This window comes from Nothobranchius furzeri, chromosome 18, assembly GCF_043380555.1.
Source record: "Nothobranchius furzeri strain GRZ-AD chromosome 18, NfurGRZ-RIMD1, whole genome shotgun sequence".
Classification (NCBI taxonomy): Eukaryota; Metazoa; Chordata; class Actinopteri; order Cyprinodontiformes; family Nothobranchiidae; genus Nothobranchius; species Nothobranchius furzeri.
Window position 1 is genome coordinate 35,968,857 of NC_091758.1, and position 26,954 is coordinate 35,995,810.

Consider the following 26,954-nt stretch of genomic DNA (forward strand, 5'->3'; position numbering starts at 1 on the left):
TATGCCACCCCAGATAGATGCTACACTAGACCACCGATCTTCCCTTTGTTCACATTTGTGGTCTGCTTTTCAGTTTCGATCTTCTGATCTCAATTATTTGCACCTACTGAGGAAATACACTCGAACAAGACGTGCTTTGGGGTTTCCTTTGCAAAAAAAGGTTCCACAATTCCCACTATTATTAGTGAACACACAAAGATCCTCCCCCATTGTCCTTCACTGTCTTCTCAGGTGTCCACAACGTTGGGACAGAAAGAGATATAAAGTGTTTTCCAGGCCTGGGAATGGTGAGGATGACACCATATCCACTGAACCAAACAAGGTAACTTTGTCCTTCAATAGACACCCCTTCATTTAGGAATGTCTGTTAAAGCATGACAGCGGTTTGATGGCAGGGGGACCTCGACCTGATTACTGGTGGCTGCATAAAGAGGCAGCTGCACTTTTTAACTTATCAAATTTAAATGATTCATATCAGCTATTTTAACCTACCTCAGTGGTGTGGAGTAAGCTGTTTTACAAAAAAAAACTACTAAAATATTAAACCACTTCAACAGATCGTACTTTCCATTTAGTGCAACAATATAAGGAAGTAATACCATCCATTACAGACAGTTAGGAAGTTTAAGCTACTAAAAGGAGACATTTTGACTTCTTTACTTAAGTTATAATAGTTCTGTGGTCAATGCAAAACATTTTTATGAAATGTTTTGCACAAAGTCCATCTCACATGAAGCAATTTTAGCAGTTTTATTTTTAATAGTTTAATGACCTTCAAGAATGAGTCACTTTAGGTCTTGATCACTTAGCAAGCTAGCCTATTGAACTAGATCAAATTCCTGCGTTGCAAAGTTTGTGCAGTTAAATAATACATTTATTTAGTCTGGCTTGCCAGGCTATTAGCAAGCTGCTGCACACCACGACCACCCATCCCCCATGAGAAGCTCCAGTGTAAGGGAAGGGCTCTTCCAACAGAAGTGGCTCTACTCCAGGTGAGAGGTGATTCTTTGTTAATTTCCCTGTTTGTGACATCACAAACAAAGACTTTTAGAAACAGCTTGTTTTAGGCAAACGATTCCTAAAACCAAACACTGACAGAAATGGATGGATGGATGGATGGATGGATGGATGGATGGATGGATGGGCTTTTTTCAGGTTAGAGTATTTACAGAGGAATAGAGACCCACATGGCAGCACAAAAGGATGCAAAATGTGATTTTTTCATGACAGGTCCCCTTTAAAGGTATTGTTCACTAAGAAACTGTGTTATATTTGTTCTTTCTGAAATGCAGTCAGTCACTCTGAGTTGCACATGAAGTCTGAACTGCTATCATCTGCATTAGCCACAGAAATGTAGACAAGAAAACAGTCAGGCCAGAAAAAGCTAGTCACTTCCACGTCACAGGAAATAATAGCATTCATGGCCACGCCTCCATTTTATGTTGAAGCCAACATTAGATGTCAAAGGTGTAAATTCAGGCATGAAATCAATGACTGGTGTTTTTATTTGCTGAATATTAGACGACTTTTGCAGATAAAGTGCTCCATTATTGGCTGCCAGCAGTAGTAACTGACTAATCAGCATGCCATTAACTCGGTTGGCCTTTCTTTCATTGACTAAATACTATGTGAACAGTCTTTTGAATTCTGCTGAAACTGATAACTTAATGAAACGGTGACCTATCTTCTATAGCAGCTTTTTGGCCAAACACCGTTAAAATGACAGGTTTGGTTTGGTTGGCATGGTTTTCCACTGGGATATACTTCCTGTTTACTACCAGGGAATGGCAGTTTTTCCACCCACCACATCAAAAGACCAGCTGGAAAATAATATTATGCAGCCAAAGCTGATGTTCTGTTCAGAGGGCAGATAATCACAGCATTTTCCCTAAATGTTCCAAGAAAGCAGATGTTATCGGGTCAATGTTACTTAGAGAAAAGAAAAAAACTACATCTAGAACTGAGCCATTATTGTCCAATTTCAGAAAGTAGAAAGAGTATTTCTCTGGTATTTCACACGAATAACCTTGTTAATAACCACATTCTGTATTACAAATCTTGATGACATGCTTTTGATCAAGGAAACATGATTTATCTTGTGAGTAAATAAAACAGATTTTCATCTTTAGCTGAATAAAGAATGTGCCTTTTCAGTAATCTAATGGATGTTTTTAACTCGGCTAACAAGCTCCATGTGATCCTGCTGTGCTTGCTCTTTAAGTGCTTGCTGGGCAAACCAAGTAGGTGAAGGTCATCCAGCCAGCTGAAGCCTTTAGTACATTTACACATTCGACAGGAAACTCTGTCCGCTGCCCCTTGTTCAAATTTAATCAGCACAGAAAACATTCAATAAGAGCTAACAAGGAATGCTCAGGGGTGATTTCAAACAATATCAAACACTCTAGCAACTTCAAATATATGCTTTTTATTCCACTTGAAGCTGAATCATTAACATGCCATGTCATACTCAGAACCAGTCTAATCAGGCCTTTGATTAGACCGGCTAATTTGCATTAGCTCAGGGCTAACCAACACTGCAGGTGGACTGTACTCTTGCCAGAAAGGAGATGAGAGCAAGAAGACAGTGCGGATGCTGATGTGGAAGATAACAGATGCACCATTGTTGGAACTTCCCTTTACATATAGTGAAAGCAAACTAAATGGAAAATAATAAAAACCAATAGTTCCCAGAAGACATCCACATTTCTAAACTAATCATGTGTAGATGTGATCTAACAAATCTCAGTTTTTTCTTTAAAATCTGCACACTTGTCACACTTTATAATTACGTGTTAAATGAACGAGTGTATTTTGGTTGCTACAGCCACAGCAGCCTCCTGCAGCTGCCTCTGGTTGTGATGTGATGGCACTGAGAATGTGAGAAGATGCACATTTTGAAAAGTTTAAGCAAAGCAGTCTTCTGCAGGCTTCCAGCGTCCAACACATTTAACACTGAGCACAAAGGTAAAGCAGAGCTATACCCAAACAATGTCCATGTTTTTGGGGAAAAAATAGGTTCCCTTTGCAAAATAATGTTTTTCTTGAGCATTTTGTCATACTGCTTGAGATCCGCGAGATATACTGATGTAGGGCTGCTCGATTATGGCAAAAATAATAATCAAGATTATGGTGACTGAACTTGAGATCACGATTATTTAGGACGATTTTTCTATTTATGTTGATTTTATTTGTTTTTATTCAGTCATAAAATTGCTCAGGGCACAATCAGGACAAAAATAAATAAGAAACAAGATGATCACTAAAATAACTCCTGATTCCCAGTATAAAAAGACCAATATACTTATAGCTCATAGTCTATGACCCAAGGGCTATAGACCTTGGTTTAACTCATTTAAGTCTAACCAGTACAGACCCAAATACCAATATCTTGCAAATACTGACAGCAAGAATTATACAGTGGCATTTATAACAAATACATGCAAATAAATTGATGTTCACAAAATGCTGCATAACATTTATTGAGTCGTGTCAAGGTGCTGTAGGAGAGTGCACTAGCACCGTGTCCTCAGAGAGATTAGTTATTAGTTATCAGCGTGAGGAACTTATTTCTACCTTATTTATAAACTATTTATTTACAAGTCCATCAGTTAATGTAATAATTGTCCCAACCACAGCTGCACCCCCACCCCCACCCCCAACCCGGTCTCACAGCAATCAGGAGCAAGCTGCACGTGTTTAGCACGCCGCACGCGCACATTTAGCCGTTTTTAGCGGCTCAGAAGTCAGCAGGTGCGGTGTGTGTCACTCACTCTGGTTAATCCAACAGGGAGCCGGCTCAGAGAGCCGTTTCTTTAGCGACCGACACATCACACACCATTCCCTTTCCTAATGTCCTGAAGAACGGTCCGGAGCGCAGGCGGAGTGTTTAGCTAACCTGCAGGAAATGTTGACGATAGTTATCCAGAAAGTAGCTAAGGGTTACCAGAGATGTTTCTGAGGTGTTTGCTAGGTACTTTTAAGATTTAAAAAGTCAAGAAGGGGGTCTGAAAAGCTGTTGGAAATAGCGTCAAAGTCGCCAAGTTGGCAACACTGTAAGGAGCGCTTCATTTGCAACTCAGGGCAGCGCAAGTGGGAGGAGCAAATAATCGGCTTGTTTTGTTTTTTATAATCGTTCAAAACTCAGATCGTAATCGTGATTAAAATTCGATTAATTGAGCAGCCCTATGATGGTACTGAATAAAAAAATGTTGTAATCAGTCACAGCTGAAACGTACAATCCTGAAAAAACTTCATCAAGGGGCCCCATGGCCATCTCTCCCCCATCTGTACATCCCTCCCTGTGTGACCAATCACACCTTCTCAGCTTGAAGCAGTGGATAGCTATATTAGCTAGCATTGTTACACTGTTATGCAATAGAGGGGATTCTCAGTGATTAGTCCAGGTCCCAGTGGCTTCTGTCTTTTAGTTCCAGTGGGGACAGAATCCAGAAAATGGACAATGAGGGGTCCATCAGAAGCTTGGAGGCTCTGCGGCTTTTACATAGGTGCGTTAAGTTAGGAGTTAATGGAAGGAAAAGGTGCAAACAGTAGGATAACATTATGTTTTATGGTTACTTAATAGCATCCGTTGCGTCTGGTGTTGCACCATTTTCTGTGACCAACACACCTGATTCGGTGGTTGGATCACCTGTGCAGCAGCTGATCAGGTGTGTTGGAACAGAGTTAAAATTAAAACCTGCTTGATGCCGGCCCTCCAGGTCCAGAATTGAATACCTCTGCTTTAGGGGGTAGTCTGAACAAAAAGGGTTGGACCTTGAAATGTTTTTACCCCAAAATGTAGCTTGCTTGAACAGCTTTTGCCATAAACATCCACTCCATCTTTAAGTATTTCAGATATAGAAAATTATTATTATTATTTTTAATTTTAAAGAAATAACTAATTTACTAAGGCATTACATAAGGTCTCTGCCCCCACACACCACTCGTGTAATTTCATTCGAATGCAGCTGAGCCAGACACTTCATGGCTGACTCTCGACTTGTGGTCAGTATCTAGCTGTGCGACAGACTGGAGTCTAAAGCACTGCATAGAACACAGTGTGAAACGATTACGGCAGAACTGGCAACGGTTGAACTCACCCCAGACTGAGTCTACGCTTAAAAGACTGGCTTCTCTCACGCCGCCACTTCAGGACGCCTGAAAATCATTACAGGTACCTTCTAATTACACACTTTCTGGATCCCTGACACCCCCTCCCTACTAACATTCATGGAGTATGTGCACTAGAGGTGCTGAAAAAAATCGATTCAAGTCTGAATCGGGATTCTTATTTATAAAGATTCAGAATCGATTCACAAAGGTTCAGAATCGATCCCAAGAACTCAAATGTTTGGCATGTTACAGGTTTGAGATGAACTTTTGTCTGGTTTTTAGTCTTTGTTAGGAGAGTCAGTACTCCGTTTACTTTTGTGGTCCCATAAATTGAGATGATTTATGATTGAATCTGCTGATAAGAGGGCACTTGAATGTAACTGTTTCCATACTCAAAAATTTGAGATATTCTCATATTTATTTTCTAAGCTGATAAACAAGTACTCAGGATTACTCATGTAACGTGTTTCTACACATACTTGAAAAGTATTTGACCGTACTACAAAGCTACTGTTAGGTAACTACAGATTTGTTATATTTTACAAGGTAAGCAAAAATAAATGTTGCCTTTTGGTCAAAAGATTGCTTCTGTTTACAGTTTTAGAATCACTTTATTTTACATTATAAATTTGCATTTTTGGAGCATGGCCAGTTTAAAGTCAAATAAAAATGTCCCATAGCTTTAACTAACTTGTACAACAAAGTAGTTCATCCTGGAGCTGACACTCTTTGAATCGATCTAAATTGAGAATCGAGAATCGATTCTGAATCGGCACCCCAAGAATCGGAATCGAATCAAATCGTGAGTTGCTCTAAGATTCACATCCCTAATGTGCACTATTCACTTTTACACTATCCTTGCCAGCCTCAGTTTGCTCTGAAACATCACCAAGCAGCAACCTACAACACAATAAGCCAACACTGTTTATATTTCTTTGGCTTAGAATAATCTGAAGATTAACAGAAGTTTGGTCTCAGAGAGGCAACGTAAAGTCCACTTCAACATCAGCCCTTGACAACACATGCAGCCACGGTGAACCGCAGGTGTTGGTATATTTGGTTATTAAAATGCATGTTAGTAAACAGGCTAACTGGACAAACTGGTTTGTAGTTGAGCTCGGTATTGAAGGTGAGCGCTGTTTAACAGTTTGTTGCCCTCTTGCAGAGAAGAAATGAGAAGAAAAAAGCCCTTCATGCAACACCACATGATTTGTGTCTTATTTGAATCTTTGGTTGTAAAACACATGACGACAGTAATGCCTCAGAGTGAAGCCAGAAAAAAAAGAACAAAAGGATGTAATCAATGACGGCTTTCTTTAAAACTGGTTAAATAAATGGTCAAGTTACTGTGCACTTTAGTCACCAAATAACAAGAGCCCTTCAGTCACTGGAGTGTTGGTCTTGCATGAATGCTTGAAGTGAATTAGCTAGCCTCTGTGCATTTCCATGACTGGATTTGCTATTCTAATGACCGGGGCATGGTGCACAGGACTTCTTTATGCTGCCAACTTCTCATCACCGGTTTGGAAAGCATACACCTCAAAGGCAGGAATTAGTGTTTTAGCAAGGTTTTATGTGCATCTGAGTGATGTGTTTAAACTGAAAATACCAAAAAAGGTTTTAAAGAACTCTCCAATAGGTATTTACTGTGATTGTGTTATGAATGCTGATTTCATGCCTACAGTTTGTAGGATTAAAGGCGCTAAGAGGTTAATAATGAATGAGAATTTTACTTAAGACGGAAGAATAGCCAAGGCTGAATGGTGACGCAGTTGGTAGCATTGTTTCCTTGCAGCAAGAAGGTCAAAGGTTAAAAACCTGTCTGTGCTGTCTTTTTGCGTAGTGAGCATGCTCTCCCTTTAAGGGTTTAGCAATATTGGAAAAACATTCACTTTGTGATTTTTTCTTACAGATCGCAAAGTGAAAGTACAGCTGCAAACCTTTGAAATTTCCTTCAGATGTCTCTTTCTTAAAGAGCAAGTCACCCCCTACCAAATTCTTACTCCACTCCCACTTCCTGTTTGAAAAATTCAACAAATGCTGTTGCCTAGCAGACCGAGAGGGCGGAGCTGCTAACAAATACACACACACACACACACACACACACACACAGGCTCACAACGACATTGTGACATCATATCATACCCGCTAACGTTCTAGGGTACCTCTTAGCCAATAGCAATGGCAGATTTTAATTCAACTGCAGTGCTGAGTTTTTACCTGAAAATGGCACAACACTGTTAGTTTTAGGCAGAAAATTAAATTTTTAACAAAAATGCACTAAAGTGTCAAACTGTTGACTGCACGTGTCTGTGGCACGATTAGACACGCATTTATATAGTTTATCAGAAAAAAAGTTGATTTAGGGGTGACTTGCTCTTTATGTTTTTAGCATAACGTCCGAGAGCATCCACATTAGGGCTGCAACAACGAATCGATAAATTAGATGAAAATCGATTACTAAAAGCGTTGGCAACGAATTGCGTCATCGATTCGTTGTGTTGCGCAACTCTTCCAACCCCCCCCCCATCCCCCCCCCCCGGCCGCCGTTGCGCACAGACTGGAAGCAAGTCGGATCAGCGTGAGGGTCTAGCCGGCAGAAGTTGCGAGATCCAAAAAAGTAAAAACTTCTAAAGTTTGGGAGCATTTTCAGTTAAATCAGGTGAAGAAATTCGTTACCTGCAACGTTTGTAGGTCAGACTTAGCGTGGCACGGGAGTACTACAGTGATGATGCGAATTATCAGCGAGGAAGGAGAGAGCTCGGTGTCCGGGTAAGTTAAAAACTTTTCAAAAGTGATTCACCCAAGCCCCGGATTATTACACAGGCTAGACATGCCCTAAGCTCGTAAAAAAAAGTCTATAAAATCGTAAGCGCGACGCTATTAGATAAACGGGGGAGGGGGGGGAGGACTCGCGCTGCTGCGAACCGGTTCCGCCGTCACATTCCCGCAGAAACTGGTTGATTACACCGGGGCCAGACTACTAACACCACAATGTCCTCAGAAGCGAAAACGCTTTTAAAAGGGAGGGAGGAGTCCTAACTGTTGCTGCAGGCGTGTTGTGTGAGAGTGTAGTTATATACTGGTTAATGTATTTTTGGGTTCAGTTGCTTTCATGTGGCCTAATGTGAGTCTATTTGGGATCATTGGAATGATCAGCCGCATTTCTTGATGTGACTTTATGGCAGTTGCCCAGGGCATCATCACAAGGAGGATGGCATTCATTTACTTTTGTTTTATTTGGTATTTTTTCAGTCATTTTTGGAAATAGCAATTAATTTTGATTAATTCACAGCCTATGTTTAATTACATTTAAAAATTAGTTGTTTGACATCCCCAGTTACAATATATGTCTACAGATGAGATCAAACAAAACAGATGAGAATTGCCCTTAAAGAGCAAGTCACCCCCAAATAAACGTTTTTTTAGCTGATAAACTAAATAAATGAGTGTCTAATCGTGCTGCAGACACGTGTCGTCAATAATTTGGCACTTCAGTGCATCTTGGTTAAAATTTAAATATTCTGCCTAAAACTAGCAGTGTTGTGCCGTTGTCAGGTAAAAACTCTGCACTGTATTTTAATTTAAATCTGCCACCGCTATTGGCTAAGAAGTATGCTATGATGTAAACTGGTACATTATGATGTCACAATGCTGTCGTGAGCCTGAGTGTGTGTGTATTTGTTAGCGGCTCCGCCCTCTCGGTCTGACAGGCAACAGCATGTGTTGCATTTTTCAAACATGAAGTAGGAGTGGAGTTAGACTCTGGTAGGGGTTGACTTGCTCTTTAAGCTGTTTAACTTTCGCCCATGGGGCCCGGCCGGGCCCAGCCCGAACCGGATACATGGGCTCGTCCAACTGTGGACCCACCACCCGCAGGAGGAACATGAAGGGTCCGGTGCAATGTGAATCGGGTGGCAGACCAAGGCGGGAGCCTTGGCGGTCCAATCCCCGGACAAGAAAACTAGTTTTTGGGACATGGAACGTCACCTCGCTGGCGGGGAAGGAGCCGGAGCTTGTGGCAGAGGTTGAGCGGTACCGGCTAGATATAGTCGGACTCACCTCGACACATTGCATTGGCTCTGGAACCCGAGACCTGGAGAGGGGTTGGACACTCTACTTTGCTGGAGTTGCTCCGGGTGAGAGGCGGAGGGCTGGGGTTGGCTTTTTGTTAGCCCCGAGACTCTCTGCCTGTGTTTTGGGGTTTACCCCGGGGGACAAGAGGGTAGCTTCCTTGCGCCTTCGGGTCGGGGAACGGGTCCTGACTGTTGTTTGTGCTTATGGACCAAATATCAGTTCAGAGTACCCACCCTTTTTGGAGTCCCTGGGACGAGTGCTAGATAGTGCTCCATCAGGGGACTCCATTGTCCTGCTGGGGGACTTCAATGCTCACGTGGGCAATGACAGCTTGACCTGGAGGGGTGTGATTGGGAGGAACGGCCCACCTAATCTGAACTCGAGCGGTGTTTTGTTATTGGACTTCTGTGCAAGCCGCAGTTTGGCCATAACGAACACCATGTTCGAACATAAGGATGCCCACCGGTACACTTGGTACCAGGGCAGCCTAGGTCACAGGTCGATGATAGATTTTGTAGTCGTATCATCTGACCTGCGGCCGTATGTTTTGGACACCCGAGTGAAGAGAGGGGCGGAGCTGTCAACTGATCACCACCTGGTGGTGAGTTGGATCAGATGGCAAGGGAACATGCCGCGTAGACCTGGCAGACCCAAACGCATAGTGAGGGTCTGCTGGGAATGCCTGGCAGAAGAACCTGTCAAGACGGTCTTCAACTCCCACCTCCGGCAGAGCTTTGACCACGTCCCGAGAGCAGTGGGGGACATTGAGTCCGAGTGGGCCTTGTTCCACTCTGCGATTGTCGAGGCGGCTGTTGCTAGCTGTGGTCGTAAGGTGGCCGGTGCCAGTCGTGGTGGCAACCCCCGTACCCGCTGGTGGACACCAGAGGTTCGGGGAGCCGTCAAGCTGAAGAAGGAGGCCTACAGGGCGTGGCTGGTCAGTGGGTCTCCGGAGGCAGCAGACAGTTTGCTTGTAAACCTGCAAATGTTTCTTTGTTATATTATATTGTACTATTGATTTTAATTTCTCATTAATTTCTCATTAAACTTCTCTCATACAGGTACCGGATAGCCAAGCGGGGTGCAGCAGTGGCAGTTGCCGAGGCAAAATCTCGGGCGTGGGAGGAGTTTGGTGAGGCCATGGAGAAAGACTATCGATCGGCTCCAAAGAGGTTCTGGCAAACTGTCCGGCGCCTCAGGAGAGGAAGGCAGCAACTCGCTCACACTGTTTACAGTGGGGATGGGGAGCTGCTGACGTCAACTGAGGCTATAGTCGGACGGTGGAAGGAATACTTTGAGGAGCTCCTCAATCCCACCAATGCGCATTCCGAGGAGGAACCAGAGCTGGGAGGCCTGGGGATGGACTGTCCGATCTCGGGGGCAGAAGTTGCTGAGGTAGTCAAACAACTACACAGCGGCGGAGCCCCGGGGGCGGATGAGGTTCGTCCTGGGTATCTCAAGGCTATGGATGTTGTAGGGCTGTCATGGTTGACACGTCTCTACAACATTGCGTGGTCATCGGGGGCAGTTCCTAGGGAGTGGCAGACCGGGGTGGTGGTCCCCATCTTTAAGAAGGGTGACCTGAGGGTGTGTTCCAACTATAGGGGGATCACACTCCTCAGCCTCCCTGGAAAGGTCTACTCCAAGGTACTGGAGAGGAGGGTCCGATCGATAGTTGAATCTCAGATAGAGGAGGAGCAATGTGGTTTTCGTCCTGGCCGTGGAACTGTGGACCAGCTCTATACCCTTGCAAGGGTGATGGAGGGGGCATGGGAGTTTGCCCGACCAATCCACATGTGCTTTGTGGATTTGGAGAAGGCTTATGACCGTGTCCCCAGGGGCACCCTGTGGGGGACGCTCCAGGAGTATGGGGTGGGTGGCTTTCTGTTAAGGGCCATTCAGTCCCTTTACCAGAGGAGCGTGAGTTTGGTCCGCATAGCCGGTAGTAAGTCGGACCTGTTCCCAGTGAGGGTTGGACTCCGCCAGGGCTGCCCTTTGTCACCGGTTCTGTTCATCACTTTTATGGACAGAATTTCTAGACGCAGCCGTGGTGTGGAGTGTGTCGAGTTTGGTGGCAGGAGAATCTCGTCTCTGCTTTTTGCGGATGATGTGGTCCTCCTAGCTTCATCCAGCTCTGACCTTCAGCTCTTGCTGGGTAGGTTCGCGGCCGAATGTGAAGCGGCTAGGATGAGGATCAGCACCTCCAAATCTGAGACCATGGTTCTCGACCGGAAAAGGGTGGCTTGCCACCTCCGGGTCGGGGGAGAGGTCCTACCTCAAGTGGAGGAGTTTAAGTATCTCGGGGTCTTGTTCACGAGTGAGGGTAGGAGGGATCGGGAGATCGACAGGCGGATTGGTTCGGCGTCTGCAGTGATGCGGACGCTGAGCCGATCTGTCGTGGGGAAGAGGGAGCTGAGCCAGAAAGCCAGGCTCTCGATTTACCGGTCGATCTACGTCCCAATCCTCACCTATGGTCATGAGCTTTGGGTAAAGACCGAAAGAACGAGATCGCGGATACAAGCGGCCGAAATGAGTTTCCTCCGTAGGGTGGCCGGGCTCAGCCTTAGAGATAGGGTGAGGAGCTCGGACATTCGGGAGGGACTCGGAGTAGAACCGCTGCTCCTCCGGATCGAAAGGAGCCAGTTGAGGTGGTTTGGGCATCTGGTCAGGATGCCTCCTGGACGCCTCCCCGGGGAGGTGTTTCGGGCATGTCCTGCCGGCAGAAGGCCCCCGGGTCGACCCAGGACACGTTGGAGAGGTTACATCTCCAATCTGGTCCGGGAACGCCTTGGGGTCCTGCCGGAGGAGCTGGTGGACAAGGCCGGGGAGAGGACGGCCTGGAGCTCCCTAGTTGGGATGCTGCCCCCGCGACCCGGACCCGGATAAGCGGAGGAAGACGAGAGACGACGAGACGACGAACTTGGACCAAGCATTTTAGGTCACAGATAGGTGTAGCTTAGGGTCTCTGTCTATACACCTTATAAGACAATTTAGGTGATGGCATGTTGTTTTTCTGCTATTGAACTGTTTTCTAATAATGTTGTGTTTAATAAAGTGAAGGAAGGGAGAAATAACGTTTCCCTAGCAGTTTTTAAAAATGTCCCCATGTAATCCGATTAATCGATTAATCGTGTCGAGACCCCATCCGATTCATCGATTATCCAAATAATCGTTTGTTGCAGCCCTAATCCACATATTAGCATTCAAGCGTTAGATCGCTCCAGTAGATGAAGGGTTATCCACTCTGCTGGGCCAAAGCCTTCAGCTACTTGCTCATGGGTCAGACCCCGTTCTCACTTGTGTAGCTTGAACCAGCTGTGGTGCTGTATACTTTTGACTGACCCATCCATTAGCCAATGAAATTCAGAAAACAACTAAATCTCACGCAACCAACCCCTCAGGGTGTGCTTCCTCAAACTGAATAAAACCGATTGTAATTAGTGGATCAGCGTTGTCAGGTACCCTTAACCTTAGATGACAACACGAGTTACTCTGCCTCTGACATCGCAGCAGGACTTGTCATGTGACAATCGCGCACACGTCAGTTTTGATGTCAGCACCTCTTGCCTGTGCATGACAGATAGATACCAGGGGCTTCATTTATCAGGCTTGCTTACGCACAAAACGGGGTCGGAAAACTGCATAAGCAACTTTCCACGCAAACTTTGGGATTTATGAAAGAAAACTTAGCGGAAAAATGTGCGCAACTTTAAGTTGACTAAGGACCTGGCTTACACACATGTTGGACATGGAGAGCACCTGCAGTGCTGCTGCTGAGAAGGATAAAATTATGAAATCCTGCAGCATTATCACTTGTACCGCTTCGTTTTCACACAGAACAAGACCCCCCCACATGCACACACGCGCGCGCACACACACATGCACGCACACTCACACACGCGCGCACACTCACACACAGCCTGAAGCGCAGAATATGGAATAATGCAGAATATCAGCAGGGGGACAGATTGAGACAGAATGTCATGCGTCTGTGACAGTGTGTGTCCTGTCACTATGACCCGATTGATCATGCGCCCTGGCTACTTGTACAGGGGAGATCTCTGTTTGGGTGACTGGTTAGCGTGCGTGACTTTCACCTGGGACTGCGGGGATTGAATCCTGATGGGACCTTTTTTTTTTATATCCGTCACAGATCTCTCTGAAAAATTCACAACATTGACGGCTTCAGCAACGCTGTGCCACTCCGTGGATTTTCTCTTATTTGTTTTGCAGAAGCTCTTCCCTTCATTTCTCCACCTCACCCACAGGTACCTCAATTTCTGCTTCTGTGAAATTGCGCTTCCTTGATCTGCCTTGATCTACGGTCGCCATGTCATTGGCGGAGCGCTGCAACAGTCGGCTTATGTACATGCATGAGATCCACAAGGCACTTTGCATTGACTATTTATGGCAGTAAGTGGGCGTGGTGAGGGTGGGATGTGACTAAAATGCAGCTGAGAAACATTCTCGTTAGTCTCTGATTTATGAAGCGGAGATTGCGTGCAGCTGTGCGTACTCCATGTTTGATAGATCAAAAACCTGCTTGGCATAAGTAAATGTTTTTGGCTGAGCTTAAGTACGGTTTTAGTAAGGATTCTACGCAATGTAGGGCTGTCACGGTAACCGCAAAAATGAAATATTGCAATATGAAGAAGCCCACCGCGCTGCATCATGGGCCACCGTGATTACTGAACTTGATTCAACTCAATGATGCATGTTGAGAAGGATGGCTGCACTGGTATCAAAACGAAACGTTACTTCGCTCCTTTGGGAGCACTTTGGTTTTCAGTACGTCAGCTGCTGCGCAGCCAGAGTCCTTGGCCGAGACAGAGCTGCAGCGGCAAAATAAATAAATAAACGCTCAGAGACCTCCTGAAGTCCCGGACAAGCACTGCTTCTGCAACCGTCCCGAAGAGAGTTTGAGCCGAGCTGGAGCTCACTCGCTACCTGCAGGAGGAATACATCCACCCTAAAGAAACCCCCCTGACATGGTGGAGCAACAACCGGGAGAGATTCCCTTTGCTCGCCAGTCGCACGCAAGTACGTGTGTGTAAAGCCTGATTTAAGCTTGGTTTATGCTTGACGCATTCACTTTCCGCGCGGTGATGCGGCTCGCGGATGGAACGCGCTTCACAACTCGCAGCTTTTAGTGCAACGAGCGCACCATCCGAGAGGGATTTCAGTGTTGCTGCAAATGTTGCCACCCCTCTCAGATCCTCTCTCAAACCGTATATGGTTAACATGCTGGTTTTGCTTGTGGGCAACAAGGACGTGACAGAGCTATAAAGCACCGTCATTCGTGTGTGTGAAAGTGAAATGATAGTGCACCGCGCCCAGCACATGTAATTTTTTATGCTTGATTTCAAACAACTAAACAAAATGGGGACTTGTTTCTTATTTGTTAGATGCTGCAGCCAAATTTGCATTTAAAAGTTTAACCTTCTCCTGAATTTTGTTGTTTTTAAGTTCAGTCGGACTCCGACTGTCGGAGAAACAAACGTTACTGCGATCTGTGTTGTTACTGCCCTTTGATCTGCATTCAGTAAAGTGTTATAAAAGAAGGCACGGTAATTTTTAACCTTTTTTAAATGTGTAAACATTATGTTTAGATAGTACTGCAATAAAAAGAAAATGCTGCAATAATATCGCACACCGCAATATTAAGCCACCCTGAATCACCGCAGGGGGAATTCCTCAACCGCGACAGCCCTAACGCAATGTTTGATAAATGAGACCCCAGCGCTGCACAACCCTAGTGACGATGAAGTGGTTAATATAATGAAGGGATGGATGGGGGAATAACAAGTTGAGTCATAAACGATCTACTTTCGGCACTCCTACGATGCTCTGGAGGCCGTCTTTTAGACTTTATTTCTTGCTGGAGCTCCAGCTTCTGATTTCCTCTTCAGACCTTTCAGCTGACTCTGAAAACACGTGAAGCCTACGATGAAGCAAGCTAAGGTGGATGACGATACTTTCTTTCCATTTTAATAAAAATATATGCAAAGCCCACTTTAAAAATATCTCCCTGTGAACTCTGAACACCTACATCCACAAACTTATCTGTTATCAGTAGCAATGAGTCCAACACTTGAACTGTTGTTCCCACGCAGTTCAGCAGCACATGCCAACTCTGTTTATGTTTAGACCAGCAGAGGAGGACGTATATAAGCAAATAGCTACTTACGATTAAGCTTCTTCTATGTAGCTGATAAAAAAGATGAAGATTTTTGTTTTTTTAGCCAATCAGATTTCGAAGAATTTACCACCTCCAGGCTAATTTGCAAATGCACAGACCCCAAGCTGTGGGAGCAAGTGAAAAAAAGGAATGTCAGGCAGATAATTCACCAAGGATTCTGATGAACATCCTACACAAGCACCAGCGCCTTGCACAATCACCTGAACCGAATGCATGAGTGAATAAAGACTAAGTTGGGAACGACTTGAAAGGATCAGAATGGGAAAGGATACGAGGAAAAGCCTTTTGTGCCACAAGTGAAAGAACTGGTGACTGATCAGGTGGTTCGCTGGCCTCCTGTTTTAACAACCTCAGCCAAATCCAGCCAGGCATGAGCAGAAAATTAACATGCAGCAGCTTTCACACACACTTGCCCACAGTGTGCACAAAATCAAGTCAAAAACCTTCCAAAGATTCAAATTGATTTAATGAGACACAACTGGGGATGGATAAAAAGCCAAATACAAACAATGTGCATAAACACAGAGTTTATTATCAGCCAGAAGATTTGATTGTGCAACTTATGATCAAATAAATGAGATTTCTGAGATATTTAACACCCTATTGATCTCATCTAAAGCATGCTTTTACCGTGTTTCTTGCATGCAATGATACAGTTCTACTTAACTATTAGAGTTCTTGTTGCCATGGAACGTTAGCATGGACTGCTTCATTTCACATTCATAATTTACAGGGTAATAGCCAAGTTAATGTTTCGTCATGGATAGGCGCCTCTGTGAGTAACAAAAGGACATCAGTCCTCCCTTCTTTCCTCTCCAAGTCCCCGGCCTATCTTCCACAACACCTCGTCTCCAATCTCTGCTTCCTGCCCACACAGGATCCAACCGGACCCGAAGGAAATCCTTCCTCAACTAAAAGCACAGCAAAAATCTGAAAATTTTAAGGACACCAGCATGCAGGCCCTATGAGCAGGACAAACATGTCCGCCTTATCTCCAGCTGCACATGAGGGGAAGAAAAACACAAGAGGATCCACAGAGCTCCATGCTGACCTTCACCTTGTTGGAACGAGTCTGAAAAATGACTGCATGCATCGGATTTTTATTTTAGTGTCACTTCAGCACTGAAACAACACGTAGTAAAACATGTGTGTCACTGTCAAGCCGATGCACAGGGAACTGATAAAACAGATGGGTGTGTTGCTACGTAAAGGCCACAATATGTGCATGACTTGAAAAGCAACTTCATGCCAATCGGTAAGTTGCAGGTTCGATCCTCGCTCAGTCTGTTGCAGTTGTTGTGTCTTTGGGCAAGACACTTAACCCACTTTACCTGCTGGTGGTGGTCTGAGGGACCGGTGGTGCCAGAGCTCAGCAGCCTTGCCTCATTCAGGGCAGCTGTAGCTACACTGCAGCTCACCACCACCAGTGTGTGTGTGTGCATGAGTGGATTACTGGTTGTGATGTAAAGCACCTTGGGGGGTTCTACGACTCTGGAAGGCGCCATATCAAATACAGGACATAATAAATGATAAATGACCCGCACTTGTATAGCGCCTCTCAGAGTAAGGACTCCAAAGCGCTTTACACTACAGTGTATCATTCATCCATTCACACACTCATTCACACACTGATGGTGATGAGCTACGATGTAGCCACAGCTGCCCTGGGGCGCACTGACAGAGGCGAGGAGTTTAGGCTGGACTTTAGATGAAAATATACATTGTGTTCTTGCCCTTAGAGGAGATTCACTGCTGGTACTGGCGTACACAATTCCTATTGACTGGTTTGTCTGGTTTGAGCCACAGAGCCCACTGACCTCAATCTGTCTGTGAGAATAACAACCAAGTACAGAGAGCATGCTATAGCAGCACAATACTATCAGAATTATGACAGATGTTGAATACTAACCGTATTTTAGTATGATGCCATCATAACTCACCTGTAGTTATGGTTATTTTTGTTTGTTTTGCAAATTTGAACTGTTTTCCACATAAAAACCATCTACTTTTAGCTCAAACTATGTTAAAAGACATGCTGAAGAGCATGCGCACAGGAAGGATGCTGACAGCATATTACCAGAATAAACAGCAATATCTTGCCTGCTCGTATGCACTCAAATGTTTCTCACAGCAGCTAATCTGTATAAGAAGTAATAAAATAAAACAATAGAACCGTGTATTTTTAGTTTGCTGCCAGCTGAAATTATGTAAGTATGTTATGTTTACATTTTACTCAGAATGAAAAATATATCATTGATTGCAATCAACACTTAGAATTGGAGGTAGAACAATATATCGGTGAGCCAATATATCAGGCCGATATTTACAGTTTTTTAGAGATCGGCATCGGCCAATATTTGTACTTAGTAAAGCCGATTTAAAGTCAGGCACATCCACGGGGAGCTGGGTGCTGCTGCAGAATTTAATTTAAATATTTATTTTACATTCAATAATAAAATCTGTATGATTATTACTCTAAATTTACTTTATTTTGGTGTCTGACTTTAAAACTGAGCAGTGCACAGAGTTGAGATTGAACAGTTTGTTAAATTCAGAGTTCCAAAACTGATTCAGCTTCAGAAATTTTGTGCATCAACTGATGTCGTTATTGAAATATTAGCATGAAAATATGTAGGAAAATGTCAAGATATCTGCCATGAAAATCAGCCCATAAAAATCGGCAGTACATATCAGCCATCGGCTAGCTATGTCTCCTACATATCGGCATTGGTATCGACAATAGAAAACCCAACATTGGTCGACCTTTACGTAGATTTGCTCTGTTTTTGTAACCTGAAACACGTGTTCTGACATAAATATTTAGCATTTTGGCCCTCGTGCCAAAAACTATATAAATTCAGATTATTATAGGTAATTTAATCAGAGTGTAAAAAGATCCAAATATGTGTAACACAAATCAATACAAATGAGTCTCCCTTTTAATAAAACTATTAGCTCTTTAAAAGTTTACAGCTAGTTTTATGACCATCATGAAAACACTTCCTTGTCCAATGAAAGAAACAAAGGACTCTAACAATATGGCACAATGACATGTTAAATTATGTAATAATAACCTCAACCAAGCCTGTTTAATAAAGCGTTGCTCTCACTTCTGTCTGGTCAATTAAACCAGTCTCTTCTGATTCTATAATTAATGTGCATTACTACGTTTTAAAATAGGCACAATGAAAGAAAGGACAACAAAAGGCTGTGGTGGACATGTGTCTCAGCAGCAGCTCAGATGCACTGCAACATCTGTTAGCAGGCTAGTTAGCAGCTAGGGAGCTAGCTTACGCTAGCTGCTGCTCTCCATCATACTGAGTCACTTGTCTGATGTAACCTTATTAAATGAACGATAACGGCAAAACTGTTGAGAGGTAAGCCATTCACAGGAGGGCGCTTGTTACGTGTCAACCATTCAGAATTAGCCGGAGCAGCGGCTGTCTGACAGCTAGCCTGACGCGCTGTTTGAGTTTAGCTGTGAGGTGGTTAGCTCCTGAAGCTAACAGCCTCGACGGTGCAGCAGCATCCACAGCCCGGTGACATTCCACTCACCTATCAGTGCTCGAAGGTGTTTGAGCCGGGTCAGAACATCCTTCTTTGGGTCCAGAACTTTCTGTGTAGATTTCTTGACGTCGCCATGCCCCCTTCGAGTGAACATTCCGCTTTAAAATGCAGCCGTGGAAGCAGAAATCACCTGGGTTTCACCATGTACACAGAGCCTTCAATGTGACAGTCACGATCCACACCACCACTCGGTAAACATTCGCCCCACGGCCACTGGTGAGCCCAGTATATTTTTTTAGTGGGTGTGTAAATACGGAAGCACAGCCTGACATCAGACACTGGATGGATACGCCTATTTGTTTACCACAGTTCCACCTTGTACTGTCAGGGTTGGGCTTTTTTGGATCCGTTTTCAAAGTAACACACAGTTTATATTCTGTAGTTTTATAAAAAACAGACCAATTGTGCAAATAATGCTCACGTCTGGTTCGTAAGGATAATTAAATAAAATATTACCTCGCAGATTGTTCCTTTTAAAGTACTTAATAAAAATAAATAAGCAAGTTCTTACTTCCACTATGAAAGCATGACTAAAGTCTGTCTCTTTGGAAGAATTTTAGTAAATTAAATACAAAAAAAAATCAGTCTGTGTTTAAGCTCACACGCGCCCCCTGGTGTTTGCATGTGTTTGTGCAGTTGCTGTGTTTTTTTAGCCCCATAGAACAATAAATAAATAAATAAATAAACATTATTTCAACAAAAAAGCAACTACAAACACATTTTTAAAACTAAATACTAATTCAGTATGTATAGTAAACAATTTCCTATCTGATGTATGCTATATTTTCAAAAAGTCCATAAGTTATAATAGTTCTATGGTCTATACCAGGGGTGTCCAATCCTGGTCTTGGAGGGCCGGTGTCCTGCATGTTTTAGTTTGAACTCTGTTTCATCACACCTGATTTCAATCAGCAGCTAATTAACAGGCTTCTGCAGAGCCGGATGAGCTGCTGCACAGGTGTTTCAACCACTGAATCAAGTCTGTTGGAGTAGAAAAACCACAAAACCTGCTGGATACCGGCCTTCCAGGACCAGGACTGGACACCCCTGGTCTATACAAAACAGGTGTGTGAAGGTCGTTGCACAGAATTGCTCTCACAAAAGCGATTCCAGCTATTTTATTGTTGACATTTTCAGTACTTTTCAGAATGAGCCATTTCAGTAGCCTGGCCTGCCAGACTCCTCCTCTGTTTAATTCTGCACAGAGAAAGAGTCTCCTATTCAAATAACCACACCCCGTGAGAATTCTAACCGAGCCAATCAGCGCTGAGTAGCGTACGTCACACACCACAACGCCGAGTTTGTCAAAAACATGGTGATTGAAGTGGAGTTTGTTGTGGCTCTTTCCTTTGTTCTGAATGATTTGAACATGTCTTTAAAAACACAAGTAGAAGCGCTAAAAGCCTTTTTTCTAAGCAAAGATGTTTGCGCTGTCGCCAGACTCCATTTTTACTACAGCTAAAAAAAACTACTGCGTCGCGGACGTCACACACAGCAGGCACTCGGTTTCTCATAAACAACGAAGACAGTGGCGGAGTTTGCTGCGACTCTTTCCTCTGTTCTATATGACTCAGATGGATTTAAAACCACAAGTAGAAGCGCTAAAAGCATTTCTTCTAAAAAAATTAAAGATGTTTGCGCCGTTGCCAGATGCTATTTTTTTACTACAACTAGAAATCTACCGCATTGTGCGGTACAGTCGGGATTTCCGTCTTTTTTCTGATTGGTCATTTTTGACCTGCCTAGTCCCGCCCCTCAAGTGCCTCTCTGCCTTTGAGTTACCAGACTAGTTCTCTGTGCAGAATTAAACAGAGGACGAGTCTGGCAGGCCAGGCTACCATTTCAGGACTCTGGTACTTTAATCAAACACAATGGAGTTGACCCCCCACCCCCCCACCCCCCACTCAGACTGCTACAGGCTGAGTAACTCAGATATGTGGGAGGGGCTTGAAGTAAAGCTGCTGCTCTCACAGATGTCATATACGTAGTTGCAACATGGACTGGCGCTGCTATTGGAGCTGGCATAGCAGCGGGCCGCCATCTTGTCTGTGTCTCCTTTCACCCCCAGTACATTCATTTCTCCTGAGAAAGATATATTTACCCAACTAAAAACACATTTTTCAAGCTTTTTTGAAAAATCACACACATAGTATGGCATGATAGTTAAAATATAGTCTACGTATAATAAAATAAGATGAATAAAAATATAAAATCCTTGAAGGTAGGCTAGAATAGTCAACTGTAATCCCACAAACTCTGTTTTTAATGCAACCGTTGGCTGTACAAAAAGCGGGCATAGTTGTTCTCTCTGTTTAGACCTTAGACTAGTGTTTAGCTAGTGAGGGACCCATCCAATATAGTGGCGACGCAGTTACTCTCTCCAGCGCCCAATGGCACATCTACGTATTCATGTTATGGCTGCTCTTGCACTTGAGAGGTGGTTCTATTCTAACTTCCCCTGAGTGTGACGCCACAAACTGGGCCTTTTAAAAATGATTTTATGTGCATATATGTGTTCGATTTTGGAGAGGCAGTGGAGCTCCACAAGGCAGCACAAAAAGACACAAAAGTCTAGTTTGTCCCTTCCAAAGTTGGTAGACAACATAGACCCGTATGCAAACTGCTCAAGGTATGTAAGAATTAATAAATAATTATTAACCCAGAAACAAATGCAAACACTGTTGCATGCAAACTTTAGTAGTAAATGATTGTTTTAATACAGATTATGGGGATTTTATTGAAAATGCTCTAATCTGGACCGTATAGATGGCTGCACTGCAGTTTATAATGATTGAACACCAAACAAATTCTAATATTTTGTAACAACAAAATGATGCTGTTGTTGTGTCAGCATTTTTCTAGGTGTAGATTTGGTGACTGAGACTTATTCTTTATTGTTGCTGAAGTTTAAAGTAATAAATGGGTAGAAACACAAATTCTGTTGTCAATCTGAACAATGACTGAATCCCATTAAAGCAGACAAATGGCGATGTGTGTGTGTGTGTGTGTGTGTGTGTGTGTGTGTGTGTGTGTGTGTGTGTGTGTGTGTGTGTGTGTGTGTGTGTGTGTGTGTGTGTGTGTGTGTGTGTGTGTGTGTGTGTGTTGCAGCAGTATGACGGCATCAGTTTTCTTCTAAGGCGATCTAGAGACAAGTGTCATCTATTTGCCCAGAGGAATGCACTAATTATTATTATAAAAGCTGATTAATAAACTAAGGAATTAACTTTTATTTTGAAGACATGCAGTGTTTTTTTTTTTTAATTTTTTGTAATCTTATTTTCTACAGTGTTATAAAGTTTATGTAAAAGTTTTTCAGGTAGAATCACTTCACACTTTACTCTGGAAATTTAAAAGAGGATTTTAAAGAAGAATTTAAAAGTAAAGAAATTAGTTGTTGTTTTTTTTTACTTTCTATAATTACTATTTAGGAAGTTTAAACAACACAATGTGCTCTGAACATTTAAACAAAGAGCAAACATGTATTTAAAATGAGAAAAAAGTTCAGGAATAGAAACTCAAGGTTGAAAAAGTTTGTTAATAATCAGTTTAAGAAAAATAAATGCTTTTATTTTGTAAACACATTATTTAATTTTATGATTTTTTTAAATAATGTTATACTTTCTAATAAAAAATAACAGGAAATCTAAAAAAATCAATACAGATGAATAAAAGCATTATTTTTCTTTTTGAATGCAGAACAATAGAAAAAGATTAAATATTAATCATTCAGATAGATGTTGTAATTAACTGTTGGTTTATTAATTTAGTTGCTTTTTTACTAATTCTGTTAATAATGCACTTTTATTTATCTAAAGATACGTTTATTTATAAATATATGTATAAATAAATAAATATATTTATATTTTAAGATATGCATACATTTAGAGAAATATTTATGTATCAATACTTTCTTGAACAAATACGGCGTGTTTTAAATGTTCAGCATGTTTGTGTGAGGATTTAAACTGAAAGAATTCTTTCTCATAATGTTCCATATTTTTATTTAAATAGTTTATATTATTTATACAAACATTCATATTATTTGTGTTATTTGCTGAAAGATGAAGGACATTTTATTGTTATAAACTTACTTCCTGTTCTGTTTTTGTATACATGACGTTTTTACAAGGATTCTCAAACTCCTCCTCCAGCAATTAGATTTGCTATTTTTCCTGTTTTTTCTTTAAAAGAAAAAAATAAAAGGATTAAAAAAAAAGATTTTATTTGTTATTTGATATTTAAGTTTTGTAAAATCACCAGCAGGTGGTGTCCTAACCATTGGTGTGGTGAGGGGAATCAAAAACAAAAACAAACAAAAAAATAAAAACAAAAAAAAAAATAAAAACAAAAAAACAACCTTATTATAACCAAAACTATAGATAATCTTTTATTTTTAGATGTCCAGAACGGACCTAAAAATATAACACACTCTCTATGAAAATATACAAAATTGTGGATTAAACTTTAAAGGATTATTTGAATAAACAATTTTAATGTGTTTAGCAAGTTTAATAGGAAAATAAAAGCCCTCACATGGAAATAAGTAAACAGCTGTAGGAGGGATGGAGCTCCCTTTCATCTCACACCCCCACATATTCAGCACAGACACGTTTGTCCTCCATTTTCACGATTCTCCACAATGAATGTCTTGAATGATACAGAGAGAACAGAGGCACGTGAGAGTGGAGGTCGAAGAGGAGGAGTAAAAACGGAGAGAAAGAAAGAGAGTGAGAGATGCAAAATCAGCCTTTGCCCTGCAGTTTGGTATGACACTCATTATCTGAAGTAGGCCATTCGGAGAAAAGAGGAGGTTGCCTGTCACAACAGATGTTGATTACACAAAACACACACACACACACACACACACACACACACACACACACACACACACACACACACACACACACACACACACACACACTGGGTTATTGCTGGTGCTTTGTCATCAGTCTTAATTGATCCTAATCATCATCCCTTCCTGGCAAACCTACCATATTCTTGAGGTGGAAGTTGCTGCTAATTATCTGAAATGGCACGAACCACCAATAATCTGTCAAAAGTAACTGTTGCACTGGATGTTTTCTCTCATCTGCACCTGCAAACAGTTCAGTCTAGCTCGTTTTAATCCTGATACGCTGTAGTTTCTCCACTGCAACCATGAAGCCTGCTGTGGAAACTTACAAGTGCATAATTGAGGCGGTGGTGACAAATTAAACGTTGTTTATGTTAAAACCACATTTTTTGTTGTTTTTAATCCTCCTGTCGGTCCAGCAGGGAAACGAGAGGCCTGCTGCAACCAAATGGTGGCGCTGTAGGCTCACAAATGCCGACCTCTCCCCTCCTGATGGCTGATTCCAGTCCAAGGTTTGAAAAGCACTTGTCTGCTCTAAATTGTTCTTACAAAGAGCTTGGAAATACTTGACTTTTCTCCTTATGTGGTTATGGATTTCCTTTTTGCACAATTAAGTGCCATTAGAGCTAATGTCTCCTGTTAAACTACATTAAGTTGTGAGGATGGACGCCGGCTTGGTTACCCATCTGCATATTTTGAACAGTCGCCCATTTTTGGTGCACATTTTGTAAAACTCTAGAAGAGTCCATTCAGAAACATGCGGATGAAACGGATGAATGCAGAAATGTCCACGTGTTGCTGACTGGACCACCCACAGGCGGCCGAAATGTGGAGAAATCTGTTTGTCTTTCACTCACTCACTGAGTTTTAACCTCCTTTGTGAGCATTTATCTAGTTTTTGCTGTTAAAAACCCTCATTAGGATATCAGTTCATATTAAATATTTTAGAAACTGTAAAAAACATCATATTAGTTTGCAGAAATAAGACAAAAACATCTCTCAGTTTGAAGTTGCAGCTCCCACCAGGGGTCATCACAGTGCCCTCGGGAACAAAGGTTAACAAGAAGAAAGCCCAACAGCCCAGACTTTTAACCGTATTTCATTATTTTAAATCTTAATAAGCGATAAAAACCTTAATATCACAGTAAATAACCTGTTTTCCAGTTTTGTTGCGATGCAGGTGTAAATATAAACGCCTCTTTATGGAGATGGGCTGTTCCTAGGCGGTGTTTGTCATGCACGCCGTGGCGTGGAGCTCATCTCCATAAAGGTTAATGACGGGGCACTTTGAAGTAATTAAAACAAGAGCATTATAAGGCAGCAGTTTCACATAAGGCACGCGTAGCAACGTACCCCATACTTAATTAAACTCTTTGCTGACAGCATTTTGTATCTTCTCAGGTAATCTGCTGTGAAATTAATAAGGAGGGGGAATTAAATGAATACTGTCGGCAAAGATTTTCTTTTCCTGCAGGATGCATGACAGGGGTCTCTGTCAGGAATGCATGATCCTCACTGCGCTGTAAAAATACTTCTTCAGATTCTCCCCGTAATCTGATTCCAATTTCACTTCCGACGTGACACCGCAGCGACAAGCCAGGGGGAGGTTTAATTGAAATGCCAGCGCTTTTAATTGGATTCTGTTAAGATGTGAAATTACCTCCTGAATTACAGTCTTGTACCTTTAAAATGCCGAATGCTGGTTTCCAGTGGGGATCAGTTAAGGAGCTGAAATAATGCTTCTGCTCAGCCGAGGAAGACAAACTGTTCAATGAAGGGCCTTCGATTTCAAAGGCTGGAATTGAAATTGTTGTATTTTAAAGATCCAACTTTGAGAATAAATGTAAGACTTATAGATCCGATCCCAGACGTACGACTGGAGGAATAACCTCACAGCTCTGGTGAGACTTCTTTATCAAACTCAGTCGTGGCGTTCTTGATCATGATACAGCATTTACACCCACAAATGTCCATCACCAATAATAAAGTAACTGCCAGATATCCACTGGAAGCGTGAACCCGGCATTCACAGTCGGGCTGAAGGTTTTCGCCTCAGAACAACACGCGTTCAGCTAATGTGTGGGCAGTAAACAGCAAAGCTCCCTTCACCTCCTTGAGGGTTGCGCTCTCCTCACCTCCTACACTGAAATTTGAGAATTTTCCCATTCTTCCGCCCCTGTCACTCTGCTGAGGCTGTGTGCGAAACATCCCTGCTCTCCCACTGCCACCTCCTCCACCTACAGCCATGACCCCTTCTGATAAGCTTGGAGTTCATCCCTTTCACTGATTAGTTTGCTGGCAGACTGAATGCCCATTTCTGCAGCCCCGAGTCACCCGAGCTGGCTCTACCTGTGTGTGGTTGGATCAGCAGGTGGCTGGCACGCTGTCCACAGTGATACTGAAACCATTATTTGTACGCAGCAGTTATCTGCACACTCCAAACCGTGTTCCCCCAACTACAATTGAATGTATGGAGGATAAAAAAAACCACATTTGTTGTCATATATCTGGATAGATTATGTTAAAGTTAATTTATGAAATGCTCAGTGTGTTTTTGGAGGATTTTTGTGGGTGAAACACCGAAAACTGGGAGGTCATTAGTAAGTTTTCTGCTTTGCTCTTAGCATACTGTGCACGTATGTGTGCATGCATGTGTGTGTGTGTGAAGTCATGTGTGTTTGTTTGTTTACCGTGGCACCACTGGCCCAAGCTGGAGCCACAGGAGCGTGAAATAACAAGCACAAGAGGGATTTCGTGTCTTTACAGAGCTGAAAAGATATTTTTTTATGGTCAGGAAATCGGATTTATTTCCATCCTCGACAAACTTTGTTTACACGGCGCGACCCACCCGTTTCCTAAAACTGGACCTGATTAAGACTGCGTGGGTATATGCGGTTTTCCCATGGGTGTAGTAGTGGGGTTTACTTATGCTGCATCCCGCACATGTTTCACCACCGTTATCAGCGGCACAAGGCGCATCACAAGAAAAAGACAAACAGCCCGGTTTTCCTTTAGGGCGAGGACAGACACGGCGACAGGAAATCAATGCTCAGTTTCCCATGAGCACCTAATTAGCTGGACACTTGTGCACTGTTGAGACATGGGAACCAGCTCTTTGTCTGCCAAGTCGATCGGCTGAAATGCAAGAGA

At 42.8% G+C, this 26,954-nt stretch overlaps 1 protein-coding gene across 7 annotated transcripts in view; it reads right to left on the reverse strand.

Moving 5' to 3' along the window:
• ralgapa2 (Ral GTPase activating protein catalytic subunit alpha 2) overlaps positions 1-19,182 on the reverse strand; it is a 126,731-nt gene extending 107,549 nt beyond the window's left edge. For all 7 annotated transcript variants that reach the window (XM_054741500.2, XM_054741503.2, XM_070546715.1 and 4 more), the window contains exon 1: positions 18,941-19,182. In XM_054741500.2, the coding sequence (XP_054597475.2) occupies positions 18,941-19,046 (106 nt within the window). In that variant the 5' untranslated portion in view covers positions 19,047-19,182. The remainder of the gene's footprint in view (positions 1-18,940) is intronic.
• Positions 19,183-26,954: the final 7,772 nt, after the last annotated feature.